Source organism: Oncorhynchus gorbuscha, linkage group LG09 (assembly GCF_021184085.1).
Source record: "Oncorhynchus gorbuscha isolate QuinsamMale2020 ecotype Even-year linkage group LG09, OgorEven_v1.0, whole genome shotgun sequence".
Lineage (NCBI taxonomy): Eukaryota > Metazoa > Chordata > Actinopteri > Salmoniformes > Salmonidae > Oncorhynchus > Oncorhynchus gorbuscha.
Window position 1 is genome coordinate 7,529,602 of NC_060181.1, and position 20,514 is coordinate 7,550,115.

Genomic DNA, 20,514 nt, shown 5'->3' on the forward strand with positions numbered 1-20,514 from the left:
CACCTGGCACGTTACAGACACCTGGCACGCTACACTCACCTGGCACGCTACACTCACCTGGCACGCTACACTCACCTGGCACGCTACACTCACCTGGCACGTTACAGACACCTGGCACGTTACAGACACCTGGCACGTTACAGACACCTGGCACGTTACAGACACCTGGCACGTTACACACCCAGACCGAGGTGGCTGGTCTTCCTCAATTAACTCTAACTGTCCTGTGTTGTGTTTCAGGAGGAGGGTCTGAGGAAAGGTGGCGAGGCCAAGTACGCACACCTGTCTATGGAGCTGCATGTCTTCATCGAGGTGTTTGCCCCCGTGCCCGAGGCTTACCTACGCATGGCGCACGCCATGGAGGAAGTCAAGAAGTTCCTGTTTCCTGTGAGTAGAAGTAGACTTTTAAGTGTGGTGGTTCTGTAAGTTCCAGTGCTTTGTTTCGTAACTTTTATTTTCCCTGTCTGCCCCTAAAAAATAATAATAATAAAGTTGCAAGTTGAATCCAACTATGGATCCTCAGAGCAGTGCTGTACGGGAACCATTTTAGTGTCTCTGAAAAAAAAACACAAAATGGGAAGGTTCTATGAAGAACCAAACAAAACCTGAAACGTTTCGGCCCTCTAGGACCAGAGTTGCTGTGTGGTTTTACGCCTTATTTACATATTTCCCAGGGTCACTTTTTCTAGTGAATTTTCAAGTTACTATTACCACCATGGCTGTGTTTGCTAGTGACAGACATGATTGTTGTATTAATTTTTAGTCTTGTGGCCTCCTAAGTGAATGTTGTTATTCAAATTAAAATACATATTTCATAAGGCCTTTTTTAAGGGCCTTGTTTTACCCTAATACAGTATCCTGATATTCCTAGTTTACTCCCTTTTTAAGGGCCTAGTTTTACCCTGATACAGTATCCTGATATTCCTAGTTTACTCCCTTTTTAAGGGCCTAGTTTACAGGCTGCATCAAACTGCAAATCACATTATACTGGCTTGCGAAGTATGTGTGGGAATATCCAACATTTGGATTTGTTATTCACCTGCAACATGCAATCAGAATGACTGCCAGGGTAGGATTTAAAATATCACACTACATAAACCATTTAAACTGGAACTAGCATTTCAGCAACAGGTGCAATAAGTCCAAGTAACAGATTGGAATCGTTTAGAAAAATGTTTTTATTTATGTTTAGGGGCTTCCAAGTGGTGCAGCGGTCTAAAACACTGCATCTCAGTGCTAGAGGTGTCACTACAGATCCTGGTTCGATTCCCGGTGGTAATTGGGAGTCCCATAGGGCGGCACACAATTGGCCCAGCGTCGTCCGGGTTAGGGTTTGGCCGGGGTAGCCTGCCATTGTAAAAGAAGAATTTGTTCTTGACTTACTTGCCTAGTTAAATAAAGATTAAATAAAACATATTTGAGAAGCATAACATTAATTAATCAATCAATCAATCAATGTACCTGCAGAAACAGATATTGAAACAAACACTTCTAAAAAATCAACCTGCAATAGAGCATGCTGGGAAATATGATGTGTGGTTAAACGCTGGTTATTAACACCAACACTGGGGTTCTTTTTACACCACCAGATTTAACTCTTGGATCAACACTAGAAACTTTACACTGAAAAATCAACACTAGCTAAGACTGCCCAATTTGCTGTGTGCTATGAAAGGGACACAGCTGCAGGCTTCCATACATTTTCAAGAACCTTTTAGAATTCTGAAGAACCATTTGATGCCATGTCAAGAACCCCACACTTCACCCAAAGGTTATTTTATCGGGCAAGAGCTCTCCAAGGAACCTTAAGAGCTGAGGAAGAACCATTTAAGAAACAGTGTACCTTGTCAAGGTCATGATCAGTTGCAAAAAAAACCTGTAGTATTTTTATTAGGCAAAGTGCAGGCTACTTTTCAAGACAAAAAAAATAGCATATTTTTTCATTATTTGGAAGAAATGGTTCTGGTTCCCTTAACACTTATCAAAATGCTAGTGATTGGTCTGTTTGAACAGTTTGACACGATACACAAAGCAAGCACCACGTCATTCGATGGACTGACCGACGATGCGTCGGCTCACCTGGAATAACCAGCCTTGATAGGGCAGCGAGTCTGAGCCTCTAAACAATCGGCTTAAAAAGAATTGGGTCACTTTCACCGCGCCAGCAGGGTGCCCCCATATGGCTCTAAATATCTGTAAGCCTCCTGTGTTAGAAGAGGAGGGCAGTGCTGCCCAGAGACACTCCTCTAACTGCAGAGTTACACTGGGGCATCTGGAAAATAGTTGTCTTTTAACTGCTTCTCTGGATCCGGAGCTATGCCAGCATGAGCGGAATTCTTGAAAATAGAGTGTGAATTTTACACTGTGCAGTGCGAACGTCTCGCGAAGCTGTGTTGCTTTACTCCCAGGTTGTTTCATTGAAATGAACAGGTTACACATGCAGGTTGTGAAGGCGTTTGTTCGGCATAGGCCAAGAGCATAGCACTGATACTACAAAAAAAAGGTACCTCCTAATATTTAGAAAAATTCTTAAACGTTTTGCATATAGAGGTTGCTGTTATCCCAGATCTGTTTCTGTGGAGACCTCAAGTAACAGCATTCTGAGAAAATGTCCCCCAGCTCAACTCTGGTGGCCCATTCCTGTAGCATTGGGGACTGCCATGTTATCTCTAATACTTTTGGAAGGATTCGAAGCTGGAGAATTATGGTTGGAATTCTGGAATCTGATGACCTCGTTTTAATATTGTTATCCTACAGATGTAGGATATTAATTTGATCAACCTGTAGTTATAGGAAATGTCCTGTATAGAAGGAAATGTGAACTTGTAGTGTGTTCGAGGCTTCGAAAGTTTGTAATTTCCACTTGAACATTTCTGACTTAATTTGCCCTAACGAAAAATGTATCAACCCCTACAAAAAGGTCCACGATAATTCCCATTTCCTCTGGCCACAGGAATATTTTCCTACTGTGAGAAACTGGTCAAATGAATATCCTATGTCTGTAGCTATGCAGTATTTTGTTGTGACTTTACTTTAATTCATTTGATGTTTATTTATCGAATCAACTGTGTATAATTGTTACCCGATTTTAAATTAATCATGTAATTATTAACCTATTAGGAATTTGGGGCACCACGAGAGCGGTTGTTTAAAGTGTGACCATCTCCCGAATTAAAACCAAAAGGTCCTTACCTATCATATCCATAAAACAGTCAAAGTATTAAAAGTAAGAAATGTATTTATGCCGTTTATCTCGGAACCAGCCCTCCTTTGGAAGAGTGTTTGTTTTTTGCCTTTCAGGGTTCCCCTCCTTTTCCCCGTCTTCGTTCTGCTGTTCACTCTGGACGATGCTCCTAGGGTAATGGTTAGCCAGCCGTGTCGACGGTTCCCGTCTGTGATGCCAGTTGGAGAATACGATGATTTGAGAATAGTAGTAGGATGGGATGGTTTGAATAGTTGTAGGATGGGATGGTTTGAATAGTAGTAGGATGGGATGGTTTGAATAGTTGTAGGATGGGATGGTTTGAATAGTTGTAGGATGGGATGGTTTGAATAGTTGTAGGATGGGATGGTTTGAATAGTTGTAGGATGGGATGGTTTGAATAGTTGTAGGATGGGATGGTTTGAATAGTTGTAGGATGGGATGGTTTGAATAGTAGTAGGATGGGATGGTTTGAATAGTAGTAGGATGGGATGGGATTTTGAATAGTTGTAGGATGGGATGGTTTGAATAGTTGTAGGATGGGATGGTTTGAATAGTAGTAGGATGGGATGGTTTGAATAGTAGTAGGATGGGATGGTTTGAATAGTAGTAGGATGGGATGGTTTGAATAGTTGTAGGATGGGATGGTTTGAATAGTTGTAGGATGGGATGGTTTGAATAGTAGTAGGATGGGATGGTTTGAATAGTAGTAGGATGGGATGGTTTGAATAGTAGTAGGATGGGATGGTTTGAATAGTAGTAGGATGGGATGGTTTGAATAGTTGTAGTATGGGATGGTTTGAATAGTAGTAGGATGGAATGGTTTGAAAGGTAGTAGGATGGAATGGTTTGAATAGTTGTAGTATGGTACCACTTAAATTCACTTTTCTTGATATCTGACTTAGGACAGCTAATCAGCCATACTGGTGATTGTCTGGGAAATGAGCTTCTCTCCTACACCTCATGTTGATTTTCAGTGTTCAGGATTCAGGCCACTTTACACGCACAGCTGCAACCTGGCAATGTTCTCGTCTAGTATGTTAATTCTTAGCTAGTCCTTTTATGCACTCTGGTCGAAAAGGAGGGTTCCATCAGGCAGGCACACTCTCTGACCTCACTCGGGGCCTGGCTACTTACTATGCAAAGGTATATGATAGCAAATGATCTCTTATGACTCCTTCAATTACATTCCTATCTTAACAATAATACATTCATCATTTGGCATATTATATGCACATAGTATTGGATGGAAACATGACAGATAAAGGGGATATTCTTTCCAAGTTACAGTATTTTGTTTATACCATTTTTAATGACATCACAAAATAAATAAAACATGACATTAGTTTTCTATAGCTCCCCACTCAGCATTCCCCACATTCTTATGTTAGAAATAATGTTCCAGTATTCACTTTTGAACGTGTTAGAGTTTTGTGAGGAAAAGCCTGCTAACAAAGACATTCCTTTTGTTCATACTGGAGGGGGGAGAAAGAGTCCCCTTCTGCTGTAATTTACAACAGGGTGTCAACCCCTCCAGCAGCTCCCTCCTCCTCCCCCCTCTGTGGGTGAGAGAGGGTCTGGTTACTGTCATCCATTGCCAAGCTGATCGAACCCATTCTGATCCTCACAAGACAGTCATGACAATTTGTTACACTGTTGTTATTCCTATATGCTGCAGAAGTTGTTTGGTTATTGATATTCTACCTATGCACTAATTGCATATCTTAATTTCTCTGTAAAGAAGATGCACAAATCATATACAATACCAGTCAAACGTTTTGACACCTGCTCATTCCAGGGTTTTTCTTGATTTTTTTACTAGTTTCTACATAGTTTTGATGTCTTCACTATTATTCAACAATGAAATAACACCTGTAGAAGCATGGAGTCACCAGAAGTGTTAAATAAATCAAACTATATTTGAGATTCTTCAAATTAGCCACCCTTTGCCTTGATGACCGCTTTTCACACTCTTGGCATTTTCTCAACCAGCTTCATGAGGTAGTTACCTGGAATGTATTTCGATTAACAGGTGTGCCTTGCTAATTTCATTTGTGGAATTTATTTCCTTAATGCGTTTGAGCCAATCAGTTGTGTTGTGATAAGGTAGGGGTGGGATACAGAAGATCGTCCTACTTGGTAAAAGACCAAGTCCATGTTATGGCAAGAACAGCTCAAATAAGCAAAGAGAAACAACAGCCCATAATTACTTTAAGACATTAAGGTTTTTATTTATATTTGATTTAACTAAGCAAGTCATTTAAGAACAAATTCTTATTTACAATGACGGCCTACCAAAAGGCAGAAGGCCTCCTGCGGGGACGGGGGATTGAAAATATAACATCAAATTAAAACGGAGGATAAAACACACATCACGACACAAAGAGAGACCTAAGATGACAACATAGCACGGCAGTAACACATGACAGCACAACATATGGTACACACATTATTGGGCATAGACAACTGCTCAAAGGGCAAGGAGGTAGAGACAACAATACATCACACGAAGCAGCCACAACTGTCAGTAAGAGTGTCCATGATTGAGTCTGAGTGAAGAGATGGAGATAAAGCGGTCCAGTTTGAGTTTTTTTTTGCAGCTCGTTCCAGACGCGAGCTGCAGCAAAACTGAAAAGAGGAGCAACCCAGGGATGTGTGAGCTTAGGGGACCTTTAACAGAATGTGACTGGCAGAATTGGTGTTGTATGTTGCGGATGAGGGCTGCAGTAGGTATCTCAGATTGGGGGGAGTGAGGCCTAAGAGGGTTTTATAAATAACCATAAATATGTGGGTCTTGCAACAGGTATACAAAAATTACCAGTTTACATGGTAGTATAGAGTGCAGTGATGTGTCCTATAAGGAGCATTGGCGGCAAGTCTGATGGACGAATGGTAAAGACCATCTAGCAGCTCTAGAGCACCCTTACCTGCCAATCTATAAAGTATGTCTCCGTAATCTAGCATGTGTAGGATGGTCATCTGAATCAGGGTTTGTTTGACAGCTGGGGTGAAAGAGGAGAGATTACACTAGAGAACACCAAGTCTAGATTTAACCTTCAGCTTTGATATGTGCTGAGAGAAGGACAGTGTACCATCTAGCTATACTCCCAAGTACTTGTATGAGGTGACTACTTCAACCTCAAAACTGTCAGAGGTAGTAATCACACCTGTGGGGAGAGGGGCATTCTTCTTACCAAACCACATGACCTTTGTTTTGTAGGTGTTCAGAACAAGGTTAAGGGTAGAGAAAGCTTTTAACGTCAGTTAACAAGTATAAGGTCAGTCGATCCAGGAAAATTTCAAGAACTTTTAAAGTTTCTTCAAGTGCAGTCGCAAAAAACATCAAGCGCTATAATGGAAGTGGCTCTCATGAGGACCTCAACAGGAAAGGAAGACACAGAGGTATCTCTGCTGCAGAGGATGAGTTCATTAGAGTTACCAGCCTCAGAAATTGCAGCCCAAATAAATGCTTCACGCAGTTCAAGTAACAGACTCATCTCAACATCAACTGTTAAAAGGAGACTGCGTGAATCATGGTTGAATCGCTGCAAAGAAACCACTACTAAAGGACACCAATAAGAAGAAGAGACTTGCTTGGACCAAGAAACATGAGCAATGGACTTCTGGAAATCTGTCCTTCGGTCTGATGAGTCCAAATTTGAGATTTCTGGTTCCAACCGCCATGTCTTTGTGAGATGCAGATTAGGTGAAATTATGATCTCTGCATGTGTGGTTCCCACCATGATGCATGGAGGAGGAGGTGTGATGCTGTCGGGCTGCATTGCTTGTGACACTGTCAGTGATTTTATTTAGAATTCAAGGCACACTTAATCAGCATGGCTACCAAAGCATTCTGCAGCGATATGCCATCCCATCTGGTTTGCGCTTAGCGGGACTATCATTTGTTTTTCAACAGGACAATGACCCAACACACCTCCAAGCTGTGTAAGAGCTATTTGACCAAGAAGGAGAGTAAATGGGAGTGCTGCATCAGATGACCTGGCCTCCACCCAATTGAGATGGTTTGGGATGAGTTGGACTGCAGAGTGAAGGAAAAGCAGCCGAAAAGTGCTCAGCATATGTGGGAACTCCGTCAAGACTGCTGGAAAACTTGCCAGGTCATGGTGGTTGAGAGAATGCCAAATGTGTGCAAAGCTTTCATCAAGGCAAAGGATGGCTACTTTGAAGAATCTCTATCTTAACACGCTAAATAAATGATTTATTTAGTTTTAATGTCTTCTTCATTATTATTCTACAATGTGTAAAATAAAGGAAAAGCCCTTGAACGAGTAGGTGTATCCAAACGTTTGACTGGTTCTGTTGGTTAGCCTGACACTCTGAGGAACACACTTCTTTCATACTCACCACTGGAGACATGCACATGTGGAGAATCAAATAATGATCTGTAATTTAATGGGCTCTGAAAGCTCTGGCTGACAACTCTCATTCTGGGAGCCTTTGCTTTAGTGTTTTATTGAAGCTAGCTTGATTTCTCTCCGTCGAGCACAAGAGTCTCCACTCAGCAGGAAGCCCATCCTAGCTGGTTAGGTTTGTCAACTTTTGACCGGTACTGTTGGTTAGCCTTGTTGGTTTGGTTCACATGGGTCAATGTAGTGATTTGGTGTAACAGTGTGATTTCCCAGACTTGTTTAGATTGGAGTGGAGTGCTCCATATTACACCCATTTACTTATCCCTCTGAAAATTATTCTAGGTTAGCGAGATTCATTTGTCTAGTCTGAAGTGGTTTGATTTTTCTAAGCTGGGGGAAGGCACTGTCTCTCTCCCCCCCCCCCCTCTGTTTAGTCTTAATAATTAGTTAGCCTAGGTAGAAGTGATCCAATGTATTAACTGTCTAAATTGTTCAAACAAACAAAGGCAATGTGAATTAATACATAATCAGACAAATGGTGGTGTTCTGTGTGTTGTCACTCTACAGATGAGTGGAGAACATGGCTCCCCAAAGGGCTCCCTAATTCATGGGGAGGCAGGGTAGCCTAGTGGTTAGAGGGGGGAGGCAGGGTAGTCAAGTGGTTAGAGGGGGAGGCAGGGTAGCCTAGTGGTTAGAGGGGGAGGCAGGGTAGCCTAGTGGTTAGAGGGGGAGGCAGGGTAGCCTAGTGGTTAGAGGGGGAGGCAGGGTAGCCTAGTGGTTAGAGGGGGAGGCAGGGTAGCCTAGTGGTTAGAGGGGGAGGCAGGGTAGCCTAGTGGTTAGAGGGGGAGGCAGGGTAGCCTAGTGGTTAGAGGGGGAGGCAGGGTAGCCTAGTGGTTAGAGGGGGAGGCAGGGTAGCCTAGTGGTTAGAGGGGGTTAGAGGGGAGGCAGGCAGGGTAGCCTAGTGGTTAGAGGGGGAGGCAGGGTAGCCTAGTGGTTAGAGGGGGAGGCAGGGTAGCCTAGTGGTTAGAGGGGGAGGCAGGGTAGCCTGGTTAGTAGGGGGAGGCAGGTAGCCTAGTGGTTAGAGGGGGAGGCAGGGTAGCCTAGTGGTTAGAGGGGGAGGCAGGGTAGCCTAGTGGTTAGAGGGGGGCAGGCAGGGTAGCCTAGTGGTTAGAGGGGGAGGCAGGGTAGCCTAGTGGTTAGAGGGGGGAGGCAGGGTTAGAGGGGGAGGCAGGGTAGCCTAGTGGTTAGAGGGGGGAGGGCAGGGTAGCCTAGTGGTTAGAGGGGGAGGCAGGGTAGCCTAGTGGTTAGAGGGGGAGGCAGGTAGCCTAGTGGTTAGAGGGGGAGGCAGGTAGCCTAGTGGTTAGAGGGGGGGTAGGCAGGTAGCCTAGTGGTTAGAGGGGGAGGCAGGGTAGCCTAGTGGTTAGAGGGGGAGGCAGGGTAGCCTAGTGGTTAGAGGGGGAGGCAGGGTAGCCTAGTGGTTAGAGGGGGGTAGGCAGGGTAGCCTAGTGGTTAGAGGGGGAGGCAGGGTAGCCTAGTGGTTAGAGGGGGAGGCAGGGTAGCCTAGTGGTTAGAGGGGAGGCAGGGTAGCCTAGTGGTTAGAGGGGGAGGCAGGTAGCCTAGTGGTTAGAGGGGGAGGCAGGGTAGCCTAGTGGTTAGAGGGGGAGGCAGGGTAGCCTAGTGGTTAGAGGGGGAGGCAGGGTAGCCTAGTGGTTAGAGGGGGAGGCAGGGTAGCCTAGTGGTTAGAGGGGGAGGCAGGGCCTAGCCCTAGTGGTTAGAGGGGGAGGCAGGGTAGCCTAGTGGTTAGAGGGGGAGGCAGGGTAGCCTAGTGGTTAGAGGGGTGAGGGTTAGAGGGGGAGGCAGGGTAGCCTAGTGGTTAGAGGGGGAGGCAGGGTAGCCTAGTGGTTAGAGGGGGAGGCAGGGTAGCCTAGTGGTTAGAGGGGGGCAGGCAGGGGTAGCCTAGTGGTTAGAGGGGGAGGCAGGGTAGCCTAGTGGTTAGAGGGGGGAGGCAGGGTAGCCTAGTGGTTAGAGGGGGGAGGCAGGTAGCCTAGTGGTTAGAGGGGAGGGGTAGCAGGGTAGCCTAGTGGTTAGAGGGGGAGGCAGGTAGCCTAGTGGTTAGAGGGGGAGGCAGGGGTAGCCTAGTGGTTAGAGGGGGGAGGCAGGGTAGCCTAGTGGTTAGAGGGGGAGGCAGGTAGCCTAGTGGTTAGAGGGGGGCAGGCAGGGTAGCCTAGTGGTTAGAGGGGGAGGCAGGGTAGCCTAGTGGTTAGAGGGGGGGAGGCAGGTAGCCTAGTGGTTAGAGGGGGGCAGGCAGGGTAGTCAAGTGGTTAGAGGGGGAGGCAGGGTAGCCTAGTGGTTAGAGGGGGAGGCAGGGTAGCCTAGTGGTTAGAGGGGGAGGCAGGTAGCCTAGTGGTTAGAGGGGGGCAGGCAGGTAGCCTAGTGGTTAGAGGGGGGAGGCAGGTAGCCTAGTGGTTAGAGGGGGAGGCAGGGTAGCCTAGTGGTTAGAGGGGGAGGCAGGGTAGCCAAGTGGTTAGAGGGGGAGGCGTTGGACTAGTAACCGGAAGGTTGCAAGTTCAAATCCCTAGAGCAGACAAGGTACAAATCTGTGGTTAGAGGGGGGAGGCAGGGTAGCCGTTCAGGGTGCCTAGTGGTTAGAGGGGGAGGCCCTTGGTTAACAGTCATTGAAAATAATAATTTGTTCTTAACTGACTTGCCAAAGTTAAATAAAGGTAAAATAAAATACTAAATAACCATAATGCATGCAGTAGCCTGGGCCCATAGTAGTTGGAACAGTATAAAGATGGTGGTGTTTTGAGACACAGCATCGGACCGTGTGGTTAGAGGGGGAGGCTAGCCCCCTCAAAATGACACTCTGGAGAAAGACTATGTTTTGATGCTTGGTGTGTGAAAGGTTCCCTACTGCAGGGGTATGTATCATTTTTTATCTGTTTTTAAACCTCTCCAATAAACAGAGGAATGTGTGGAAGATTTACCACTAGATCTTTACTAGTTCTTTTACCTTGTAGGGACTGGGGTGCTGCGTTGACACGCTTTGCGTGACACACACACACACACACACACACACACACACACACACACACACACACACACACACACACACACACACACACACACACACACACACACACACACACACACTGTTTTAAAAGGCTTTATGAGACATGCTGTTTATTGCTGCCTCGCTCTTTTAGTCATTAGAGGAATGGTTTGTATTGAGCGGCTTAGTAATTACCTTCCCTCTCTTACCTCCTTCCCTATCCTCCCTCTCTTCCCTATCCTCCCTGTCCTCTTCCTCTCTTCCCTCTCTTGACACTCTGGAGAAAGACTTCCCTATCCTCCAGTCCGTCTTTTTTATCTGTTTTTAAACCTCTCCTAAACAGAGGAATGTCTGTTTACCACTTCTTTACTCTTCTTTTACCTATCCTCCGTCCGTCTTTACTACCAACCCTCCTCACACACACACACACACACACACACACTGTCTGTCCTCTTCTTTTAGTCATTAGAGGAATGGTTTGTATTGAGCTTTGTAATTACCTTCCCTCTTTACCTCCTTCCCTATCCTCCGTCCGTCCCTATCTACCAACCCTCTTTACTCCTCCTCCTCTGTCTGTCCTCTTCCTCTCCTCCCTATCCTCCGTCCGTCTTTACTACCAACCCTCCTCCTGTCTGTCCTCTTCCTCTCTTCCCTATCTCCCTATCCTCCTTCCCTCTCTTCCCAATCCTCCCTATCCTCCTTTCCTCTTTACCTATCCTCCCTCCTCCCTCTTTACTACCAACCCTCCTCCTCCTCTTCCCTCTCTTCCCTCTTCCCTATCCTCCCTATCCTCCTTCCCTCTTTACTACCAACCCTCCTCCTCTCTGTCTGTCCTCTTCCTCTCTTCCCTATCCTCCCTATCCTCCTTCCCTCTTTACTACCAACCCTCCTCCTCTCTGTCTGTCCTCTTCCTCTCTTCCCTATCCTCCCTATCCTCCTTCCCTCTTTACTACCAACCCTCCTCCTTTCTGTCTGTCCTCTTCCTCCCTTCCCTATCCTCCCTATCCTCCTTCCCTCTTTACTACCAACCCTCCTCCTCTCTGTCTGTCCTCTTCCTCCTTCCCTATCCTCCCTATCCTCCTTCCCTCTTTACTACCAACCCTCCTCCTCTCTGTCTGTCCTCTTCCTCCCTTCCCTATCCTCCCTATCCTCCTTCCCTCTTTACTACCAACCCTCCTCCTCTCTGTCTGTCCTCTTCCTCTCTTCCCTATCCTCCCTATCCTCCTTCCCTCTTTACTACCAACCCTCCTCCTCTCTGTCTGTCCTCTTCCTCCCTTCCCTTCCCTATCCTCCCTATCCTCCTTCCCTCTTTACTACCAACCCTCCTCCTCTCTGTCTGTCCTCTTCCTCTCTTCCCTATCCTCCCTATCCTCCTTCCCTCTTTACTACCAACCCTCCTCCTCTCTGTCTGTCCTCTTCCTCTCTTCCCTATCCTCCCTATCCTCCTTCCCTCTTTACTACCAACCCTCCTCCTCTCTGTCTGTCCTCTTCCTCCCTTCCCTATCCTCCCTATCCTCCTTCCCTCTTTACTACCAACCCTCCTCCTCTCTGTCTGTCCTCTTCCTCTCTTCCCTATCCTCCCTATCCTCCTTCCCTCTTTACTACCAACCCTCCTCCTCTCTGTCTGTCCTCTTCCTCTCGCTCCCTTCTTTCTCTGTCTGTGCAGGACATGATGGATGACATCTGTCAGGAACAGTTCATGGAGATGGGTTATCTGAACGGGGGCCAGGAGCACGGGCCAGGGGCCCCACGAGGTAGAGGCGGACCACCGGGCCCCAGGGGCCGAGGAGGGCCACCGGGTCAGACGGGGGCATCCAGGTAACCAGACAGACAGACAGACTCAGGATGACATTTATCAAGGTGGCTGGTGAGAATGTATTGTCTGGTCTATCTATGTCTGGTCCCCTTCTTTCCTTCATTTTCTCTTCCTCCATCTCTCCAGGGGTAGAGGTATGCTCCCACGTGGAGGTGTCACAAGGGGAGGTGCGCCCCGCGGAGGGCCAGCGAGAGTTGGGGTAGTGAGGGGGTCACCGGCAGGAAGAGGGGGACCTCCAGCTGCCCCCGCCCGAGGGGCAGCAACGCCCCGAGCCAGACCCCCTGCCCCTGGGGGACCACCGAGGATGCCCCATCCACCCCCCCACCAGCACCAACACGGCCCTGGACCGGAACAATATGAGGAATATGTAAGTTAAAATATCAATTCATTTTAAAATGACTGTTCAGTCCTTTATCATTCCATGCATGAAACATGTATTCTTCTATGACGTCAGATTCTTTTTTCTCCAACCAATCATGTTGTAGTTACGAAGATACATTGTAACAATGACCATACTAGGATACAGAGAACACCTTCATCGTGGAAAGCTTTGAAGCTGATAAGGAATAGATAAGAATGTAATCTGGTTAGTTAACCCTCATTTATCCAGGTTAGTTGAACTCTATTTCACCAGGGGAGATCAGATCTAGGTCAAGACAGTACTAGTAGTGGGAGTCGACTAGTAATGTGTTTATTGAAGAGAGCAAATCTAGTGGTCCTTCTGTAGCTCAGTTGGTAGAGCATGGCGCTTGCCTGGTCTACCACCCATACGTTGTATGCACACATGACTGTAAGTCCTTGCCTGGTGGCTATATTATATTATTATTATAGTGAAGCAACAGCCTTGTCTGGTCTACCTTGTCTGGTCTACCTTGCCTGGTCTACCTTGCCTGGTCTACCTTGTCTGGTCTACCTTGCCTGGTCTACCTTGCCTGGTCTACCTTGCCTGGTCTACCTTGCCTGGTCTAACTTGCCTGGTCTAACTTGCCTGGTCTACCTTGCCTGGTCTAACTTGCCTGGTCTACCTTGCCTGGTCTACCTTTTTATAAGACATTGGTACAGTGACATTTTAAAGAACCACTGTGTTTTATATTTGGATTCACGTTTATTTTATCTACCTCTGGTTTGGTAATGACCGCTCAGTACCTCTGGGTTAAGGTTTGGTAATGACCGCTCAGTACCTCTGGGTTAAGGTTTGGTAATGACCGCTCAGTACCTCTGGGTTAAGGTTTGGTAATGACCGCTCAGTACCTCTGCGTTAAGGTTTGGTAATGACCGCTCAGTACCTCTGGGTTAAGGTTTGGGAATGACCGCTCAGTACCTCTGGGTTAAGGTTTGGTAATGACCGCTCAGTACCTCTGGGTTAAGGTTTGGTAATGACCGCTCAGTACCTCTGGGTGAAGGTTTGGTAATGAACGCTCAGTACCTCTGGGTGAAGGTTTGGGAATGACTGCTCAGTACCTCTGGGTGAAGGTTTGGTAATGACCGCTCAGTACCTCTGGGTGAAGGTTTGGTAATGACCGCTCAGTACCTCTGGGTGAAGGTTTGGTAATGACCGCTCAGTACCTCTGGGTGAAGGTTTGGGAATGACCGCTCAGTACCTCTGGGTGAAGGTTTGGGAATGACCGCTCAGTACCTCTGGGTGAAGGTTTGGGAATGACCGCTCAGTACCTCTGGGTGAAGGTTTGGGAATGACCGCTCAGTACCTCTGGGTTAAGGTTTGGGAATGACCGCTCAGTACCTCTGGGTGAAGGTTTGGGAATGACCGCTCGGTACCTCTGGGTGAAGGTTTGGGAATGACTGCTCAGTACCTCTGGGTTAAGGTTTGGTAATGACCGCTCAGTACCTCTGGGTTAAGGTTTGGTAATGACAGCTCAGTACCTCTGCGTTAAGGTTTGGGAATGACCGCTCCGTACCTCTGGGTTAAGGTTTGGTAATGACAGCTCAGTTCCTCTGGGTGAAGGTTTGGTAATGACCGCTCAGTACCTCTGGGTGAAGGTTTGGTAATGACCGCTCAGTACCTCTGGGTTAAGGTTTGGTAATGGCTGCTCAAGGTACACAACATTGCGGTAAAACCAGCTCTAACAGACTGATTACCCCTTAACAAAAGGCGAAGCTGTGTTACGCTATATTTCACTTGTGATTTCATGAATATGAATATTTTCTAGTAATATTATTTGGCTGTTGCGCTATGCTAATTAGTGTAGTTGATGACAATTCTCCCGGATCCGGGATGGGTAGTTCCAAGAGGTTTTAATGGAAGTTCTTCTTTGCCAATTTATTTACAGTCTAGAACTCATCTTCAGGTGAATGGAATTCAAATCACATTTTATTCGTCACAGTCACATGTTTAGCAGATGTTATTGCGTGTGTAGTGAAATCCTTGTGTTTCTAGCTCCAACAGTACAGTAATGTCTTAACAATTCACAACAATACACACAACCTAAAAATAAATATTGGAATTAAGGAATTTCAGGATGAGCAATGTCTTAGTGGCATAGACTAAAATACAGTAGAATATATATATGTAAACATTATTAAGGTGACTAGTGTTCCATTATTAAAGTGGTCAGTGATTCAATGTCTATGTATATGGAGCAGCAGCCTCTAAGGTGCAGGGTTGAGTAACTGGGTGGTAGCCGGCTAGTGATGGCCATTTAACAGTCTGATGGCTTGAGATGATAGAAACTGTTTTTCAGTCTCCCGGTCCCTGCTTTGATGCACCGGTACTGACCTCGCCTACTGGATGATGTCCGTGATGGTCTTCTATTTTTTCTTTTTAAGGTTTTAGGTGCCAAGCCAAATTTCTTCATCCTCCTGAGGTTGAAGAGGCGCTGTTGCGCCTTCTTCACCACACTGTCTGTGGGTGGATCATTTCAGTTTGTCAGTGATGTGTATGCCGTGGAACTTGAAGCTTTCCGCCTTCTCCACTACGGTCCCGTCGACGCGGATAGGGGCGCGCTCTCTCTGCTGTTTCCCTAAGTCCACGATCGTCTCCTTTGTTTTGTTGACGTTGAGTGAGAGGTTGTTTTTCCTGACACCACAATCCCAGAGCCCCCAGCTCCTCTCTGTAGGCTGTCTTGTCATTGTTCGCAATCAAGCCTACTGCTGTAGTGTCATCTGCGAACTTGATGATTGAGTTGGTGTGCCAGTCATGGGTGAACAGGGAGTACAGGAGGAGGCTGAGCATGCACCCTTGTGGGGCCCCTGTGTTGAGGATCAGCGAATTGGCGGTGTTGTTTCCTACCTTCACCACTTGGGGGTGGCCCGTTAGGAAGTACAGGACTCAGTTGCACAGGGCGGGGTTCAGACCCAGGGCCCTGAGCTCGATGATGAGCTTGGAGGATACTATGGTGTTGAATGCTGAACTATGATCAATGAACAGCATTCTTACATAGATATTTCTCTTAACCAGATGGGATAGCGCAGTGTGATGGCGATTGCATCGTCTGTGGATCTATTGGGGCGGTAAGCAAATTGAAGTGGGCTGAGCGTTTCAGGTAGGGTGGATGTGATATGATCCTTAACTAGCCTCTGAAAGCACTTCATGATGACAGAAGTGAGTGCTACGGGGTGATAGTCATTTAGTTAATTTACCTTTGCTTTCAGGGGTACAAGAACAATGGTGGCCATCTTTAAAGCATGTGGGGACAGCAGACTGGTCTTAGGAGAGATTGAATATGTCCGTAAACACACCAACCAGCTGGTCTGCGCATGCTCTGAGGACGTGACTAGGGATACCGTCTGGGCCGGCAGCCTTGCAAGGGTTAACACGCTTAAATGTCTTACTCACGTTGGCCACGGAGAAGGAGAGCCCATAGTCCTTGGTAGCGGGCCGCGTCTGTGGCACTGTGTTATCCTCAAAGCGAGAGAAGAAGGTGTTTAGCTCGTCCGGAAGCAAGAAGTCGGTGTCTGCGACGTGGCTGGTTTTCCCTTTGTAATCCGTGATTGTCTGTAAACCCTTCCACATACGTTTCGTGTTTGAGCCGTTGAATTGCGGGTCCACTTTGTCTGTTGGATTGCCTACACTGTTTGTATTCGGCCATATTCCCAGTCACCTTTCTATGGTTAAATGCGGTGGTTCGAGCTTTCAGTTTTGCGCAAATTCTGCCATCAATTCACCGTTTCTGGTTAGGGTAGGGTTTTAATAGTCACAGTTGGTATAATCTCCTATACAATTACTGATTAAACCCCGTCACCGTATCCATGTATTTGTCTATGTTATTTTCAGAGGCTAGACCGGCACATATCCCAGTCTGCTTGCTCAAAAACAATCTTGAAGCGTGGATTCCGATTGGTCAGACGAGCGTTGAATAGTCCTTAGCACGGGTACCTGCTGTTTTGAGTTTCTGCCTATAGGAAGCGAGGAGCAAAAGTAAGTTGTGGTCAGATTTGCTGAAGAGAGGGTGGGGAGATCCTTGTAGGCATCCCCGAAGTTGGAGTAGCAGTGGTCGAGTGTTTTAGCAGCGCGAGTACTACAGTCAATGTGTTGGTAGAACTTAGGTAGCGTTTTCCTCAAATTTGCTTTGTTAAAATCTCCAACTACAATAAATACAGCCTCAGGATATGTGGTTTCTAGTGAAGTTCTTTAACCGAAGAGATTTCTCTTGGGAGGTAATACGGTCTGAATTTGACTGTGAGGTATTCTAGGTCGGGTGAACAAAATGACTTGAGTTTCTGTATGTTATCACAATCACACCATGAGTGGTTAATCATGAAACATACATCCCCGCCTTTGTTCTTCCCTTTATTTCTGTCTGCGAGATATACTGAGAACCCAGCTGGCTGTATGGACAAAGACAATATATCCAGAGAGAGCCATGTTTCTGTATGTTACAATCCCTGATGTCTCTCTGGAAGGAGATCCTCGCCCTGAGCTCGTCTACTTTATTATCTATAGACTGAACATTAGCGAGTAATATACTCGGAAGCGGTGGGTGGTGTCCGAATACCTCCACCGGCTGTGTTTTGGATCAGCCTCTGGAATCAGTTCAATTGTCCTGGGCGGTAAGAACAATTTCGGGAAAGTCGTATTCCCGGCCGCAATGCTGGTGAGTTACTGCTGCTCTGATATCCAAAAGTTATTTCAGGCTGTATGTAATAACACCCAAAAAATATTGGGCTAATAACGTAAGAAATGACACACAAAAAAAAGATATATACTGCAAAGTTGCTTAGGAGCTAGAAGCAGAGCTGCCCCATCTGTCCGCGCCATCTTGCATAATCATCAATTCACAGGTCAAGGATCAAATAAAGGCCTTTATGTTTATTTTTACTCTCTCTCTCTGCTACTCTTTCTGACCCCCTCCCACTCTTTCTGTCTCTCTCTCGCTCTCCCCTTCTCACTAGGCTTATGATGAGGGCTACACAGAGCCAGCGTACGAGTCATACGACAATTACTACAGTCAACCACAGGCGTGAGTCACCCATCTCTCTCTATTGGCAACAAACAACACACACACTAGCGCATATACACTCGCGCATGGTCTTGCTCTCTCACCTCCTTGCTCTTCACGGTTGCACTTACCCTACTTACAAACTGGATTATTGAGTTATGGGGACTGTAGGGACTGAAATAGGCTATATTTTTGAGTTCATATGGATTAACTTTCCTACCTCTTTGGTTGGATTATTTTGAGTCTACGTGTTAATCGGAGAAAGATATGGGCTGCTGTTTCAGCTAACTGTGGCTAGGTTATCGCTTGGCTAACATCTGTTATTAAAGCTATTCTATTTACATATTAAGTGATTTTATGAATGAAATGTAACTCAAAGATGACAGCTGGTTTGCTTGGTTTGCTGGCTAGCTTGTGTTTCTGGCTAGCTGTAATAAGCTAGTTAGCGACCTACCTGGTTAGCTTGATGAGCTAGTTAGCAACCTACCTGGTTAGCTTGTTTAGCCTGCTAGCTTGGTGTGCTGCTATTTGAAATGTTCTTTCCCCTCTGTTCTTCTCTTAGAGAGCCAGAGTACTACGACTACGGACATGGAGAGGTACAGGAGGCATATGAACCCTACGGTAAGACATTACTACTCTCGTTTGATTATATGCTCTCAGTATGTGCCAACGTTTGGTTTGGTTCTGTAGTCGGTAAATTTCATGAATAATGCCGACAACAACATCGTGTTCAATACATCCTTGTTGAAGTGCTCTTGGGAAACGGAAGGAAATGGTGTTTTGGTTGGAGATGTCTACGTGACAGGCAAGTTCGTTTTGTAATGACATTTCTGTTTTTGTCCCTCTGTTCTGTCTGGTTCACCCTTCCAGCCCAGGATGACTGGAACGGAGCCCAGAGAGCGGCACCGGCGGGGAAGGCCCCACCTTCCAGAGCGGCTAAGGGCCCTTACCGAGAACACCCCTATAGACAATACTGAACTCACCATGACAACGCTAACGAGTTGCCCTGACAACCAACCAACCTGTCTACCACGGCAGCTCTCGCTCTAAGCAAAACCCTCGAAAAAAGTAATTGTCCGTTTTTTGTTTTTGTTTTGGTATTTTCTACTACGATGGACTTTTACAAACAGAAAATGAGGATCTTGACTTATTGAAGCTGGTTTGATATTTCATTCAGAGCAAAACCCTAAAGCATTTTTTTAGATGGGTTAGAGAATATAACTGTATTTTAGTTTGAAGTTTTAGTTAATCTGTTTTTTATCTCCCTTGGCTTTTTTTTTGCATTGTTGACCGTAAACTTTATTTTATTTTTTATTTTTACATTTTGGATTTAAACTCATTTCGAGTGGAGTTGGAGACTGCTTATCCACTTGTTAGCATCTTAAGAAGATCTTAAGATCTTTTCTTCTAGACCATCTTAAGAAAACCATTTTTAATTATTTTGTTAAAAAAATACTTTGTTAAGGGACAATTGCAGATTCCCATTTAGGCTACATTTCAAAATTCTGTTTTAATAAGTAAAAGCGAAGTAAAAGAAAATTCAACGCTGTTTCAGTTATGTAACCAAACAAAAAAAACGTCAACTCAAGTCAAAGGAAACAGTAAAAACAAGCAAATGGTAATGGAATTTCTAGCAGCGATCTATTCATTCTTGATTTATAATTCCCATTTGTTTTAAATAATATTTTAATTAAAAGTTGTCCATTTAGATTTAGGCAGCAAGGGATTATATAAATGATATTTTGTCATTGTACATTTAGAGTTTTGAAATATAGGCCTAATAACCACTGTTGAGATGGACTGTCCTCACATACTTCACTTGTTTATTAAAGTTGTTCAACATTTTAAAGTACATTTTTATTATGTCTCTGTGTTATTCTACTTCTTAGAAGTAGATAATATATGATGATAAAGAGAAAACAACACGTCTTACTACAGGATCTTATTGGTTGAATCTGAGTCTATAAACTGCATGTAAAAAAAAAAAATGACGCAAATGAAGGATTGGGACAAAAATCTCCACATGGGTTTTCTCTTTCCACAGAGAAGGGATCCTGCAGTTCATTAATCTGGTGTCTTTGTACATACTTATAAAAATAAACGTCCAAACTGTACCTATCCACTATTCTGCCACTGGTACATGTACCCTCTCCATTAAAAATGCATTATGCTCTATGTGTAAAGGCTTGTCTAAATAGGTACTACTACATCTACCCAGAAGATGTTTTGTAGCAGTTTGTCAATAAAGATTTAGTTTGTTTTTTTCTATGAAACTTCCGTAACTTGGTTTATTTCTTGAATATTTTTAAATAACCTTTAACAGCCTGGTAGTTAGAGGTGTTGTTATTTGTATTTCTCTACAACAACAAAAAAAAAAAACTTTTTTTTTTGTTTTTAAATTTAAATGATTTGTATTGTAGCCCTTAACATATACTAAATGATGTCTTGATTGATTTTATTTAAAAAGCAACACAACTTATTCTTTCTCTCTCTTTCTATACTTTTTTAAAAAGGAGCCAGAGGTAAATCCTGTAAAATAACCTGGTTCCTAATGTGTTTTAAAGCTCTAAAGCATTGAGTGCCTTGGGTATGTATAAAGACTTTTCTCAATCCATCTTACCTGTGGTCGTAGAACAACTTTAATGAGAAATGCATTGCTAAGACTCTTGTTAATAAAT

The 20,514-nt window shown here is 45.1% G+C and overlaps 1 protein-coding gene across 3 annotated transcripts in view; it reads left to right on the forward strand.

Annotated features, from left to right (window-relative positions):
• LOC124043139 (KH domain-containing, RNA-binding, signal transduction-associated protein 1-like) overlaps positions 1–20,514 on the forward strand; it is a 38,686-nt gene that overhangs the window by 12,777 nt on the left and 5,395 nt on the right. The window contains exons 4-9 of one of the 3 annotated variants that reach the window (XR_006840275.1): positions 241–387; positions 12,291–12,442; positions 12,567–12,807; positions 17,790–17,857; positions 18,399–18,457; positions 18,707–18,904. Coding sequence is in view for 2 of the 3 variants with exons in the window: in XM_046361370.1 (XP_046217326.1) it covers positions 241–387; positions 12,291–12,442; positions 12,567–12,807; positions 17,790–17,857; positions 18,399–18,457; positions 18,707–18,813 (774 nt within the window). In the remaining variant the exon portion in view is untranslated. Of the gene's footprint in view, positions 1–240; positions 388–12,290; positions 12,443–12,566; positions 12,808–17,789; positions 17,858–18,398; positions 18,458–18,706; positions 20,110–20,514 lie in introns of those variants that run through there. The other 2 variants (XM_046361370.1, XM_046361371.1) reach the window with 2 other exon arrangements.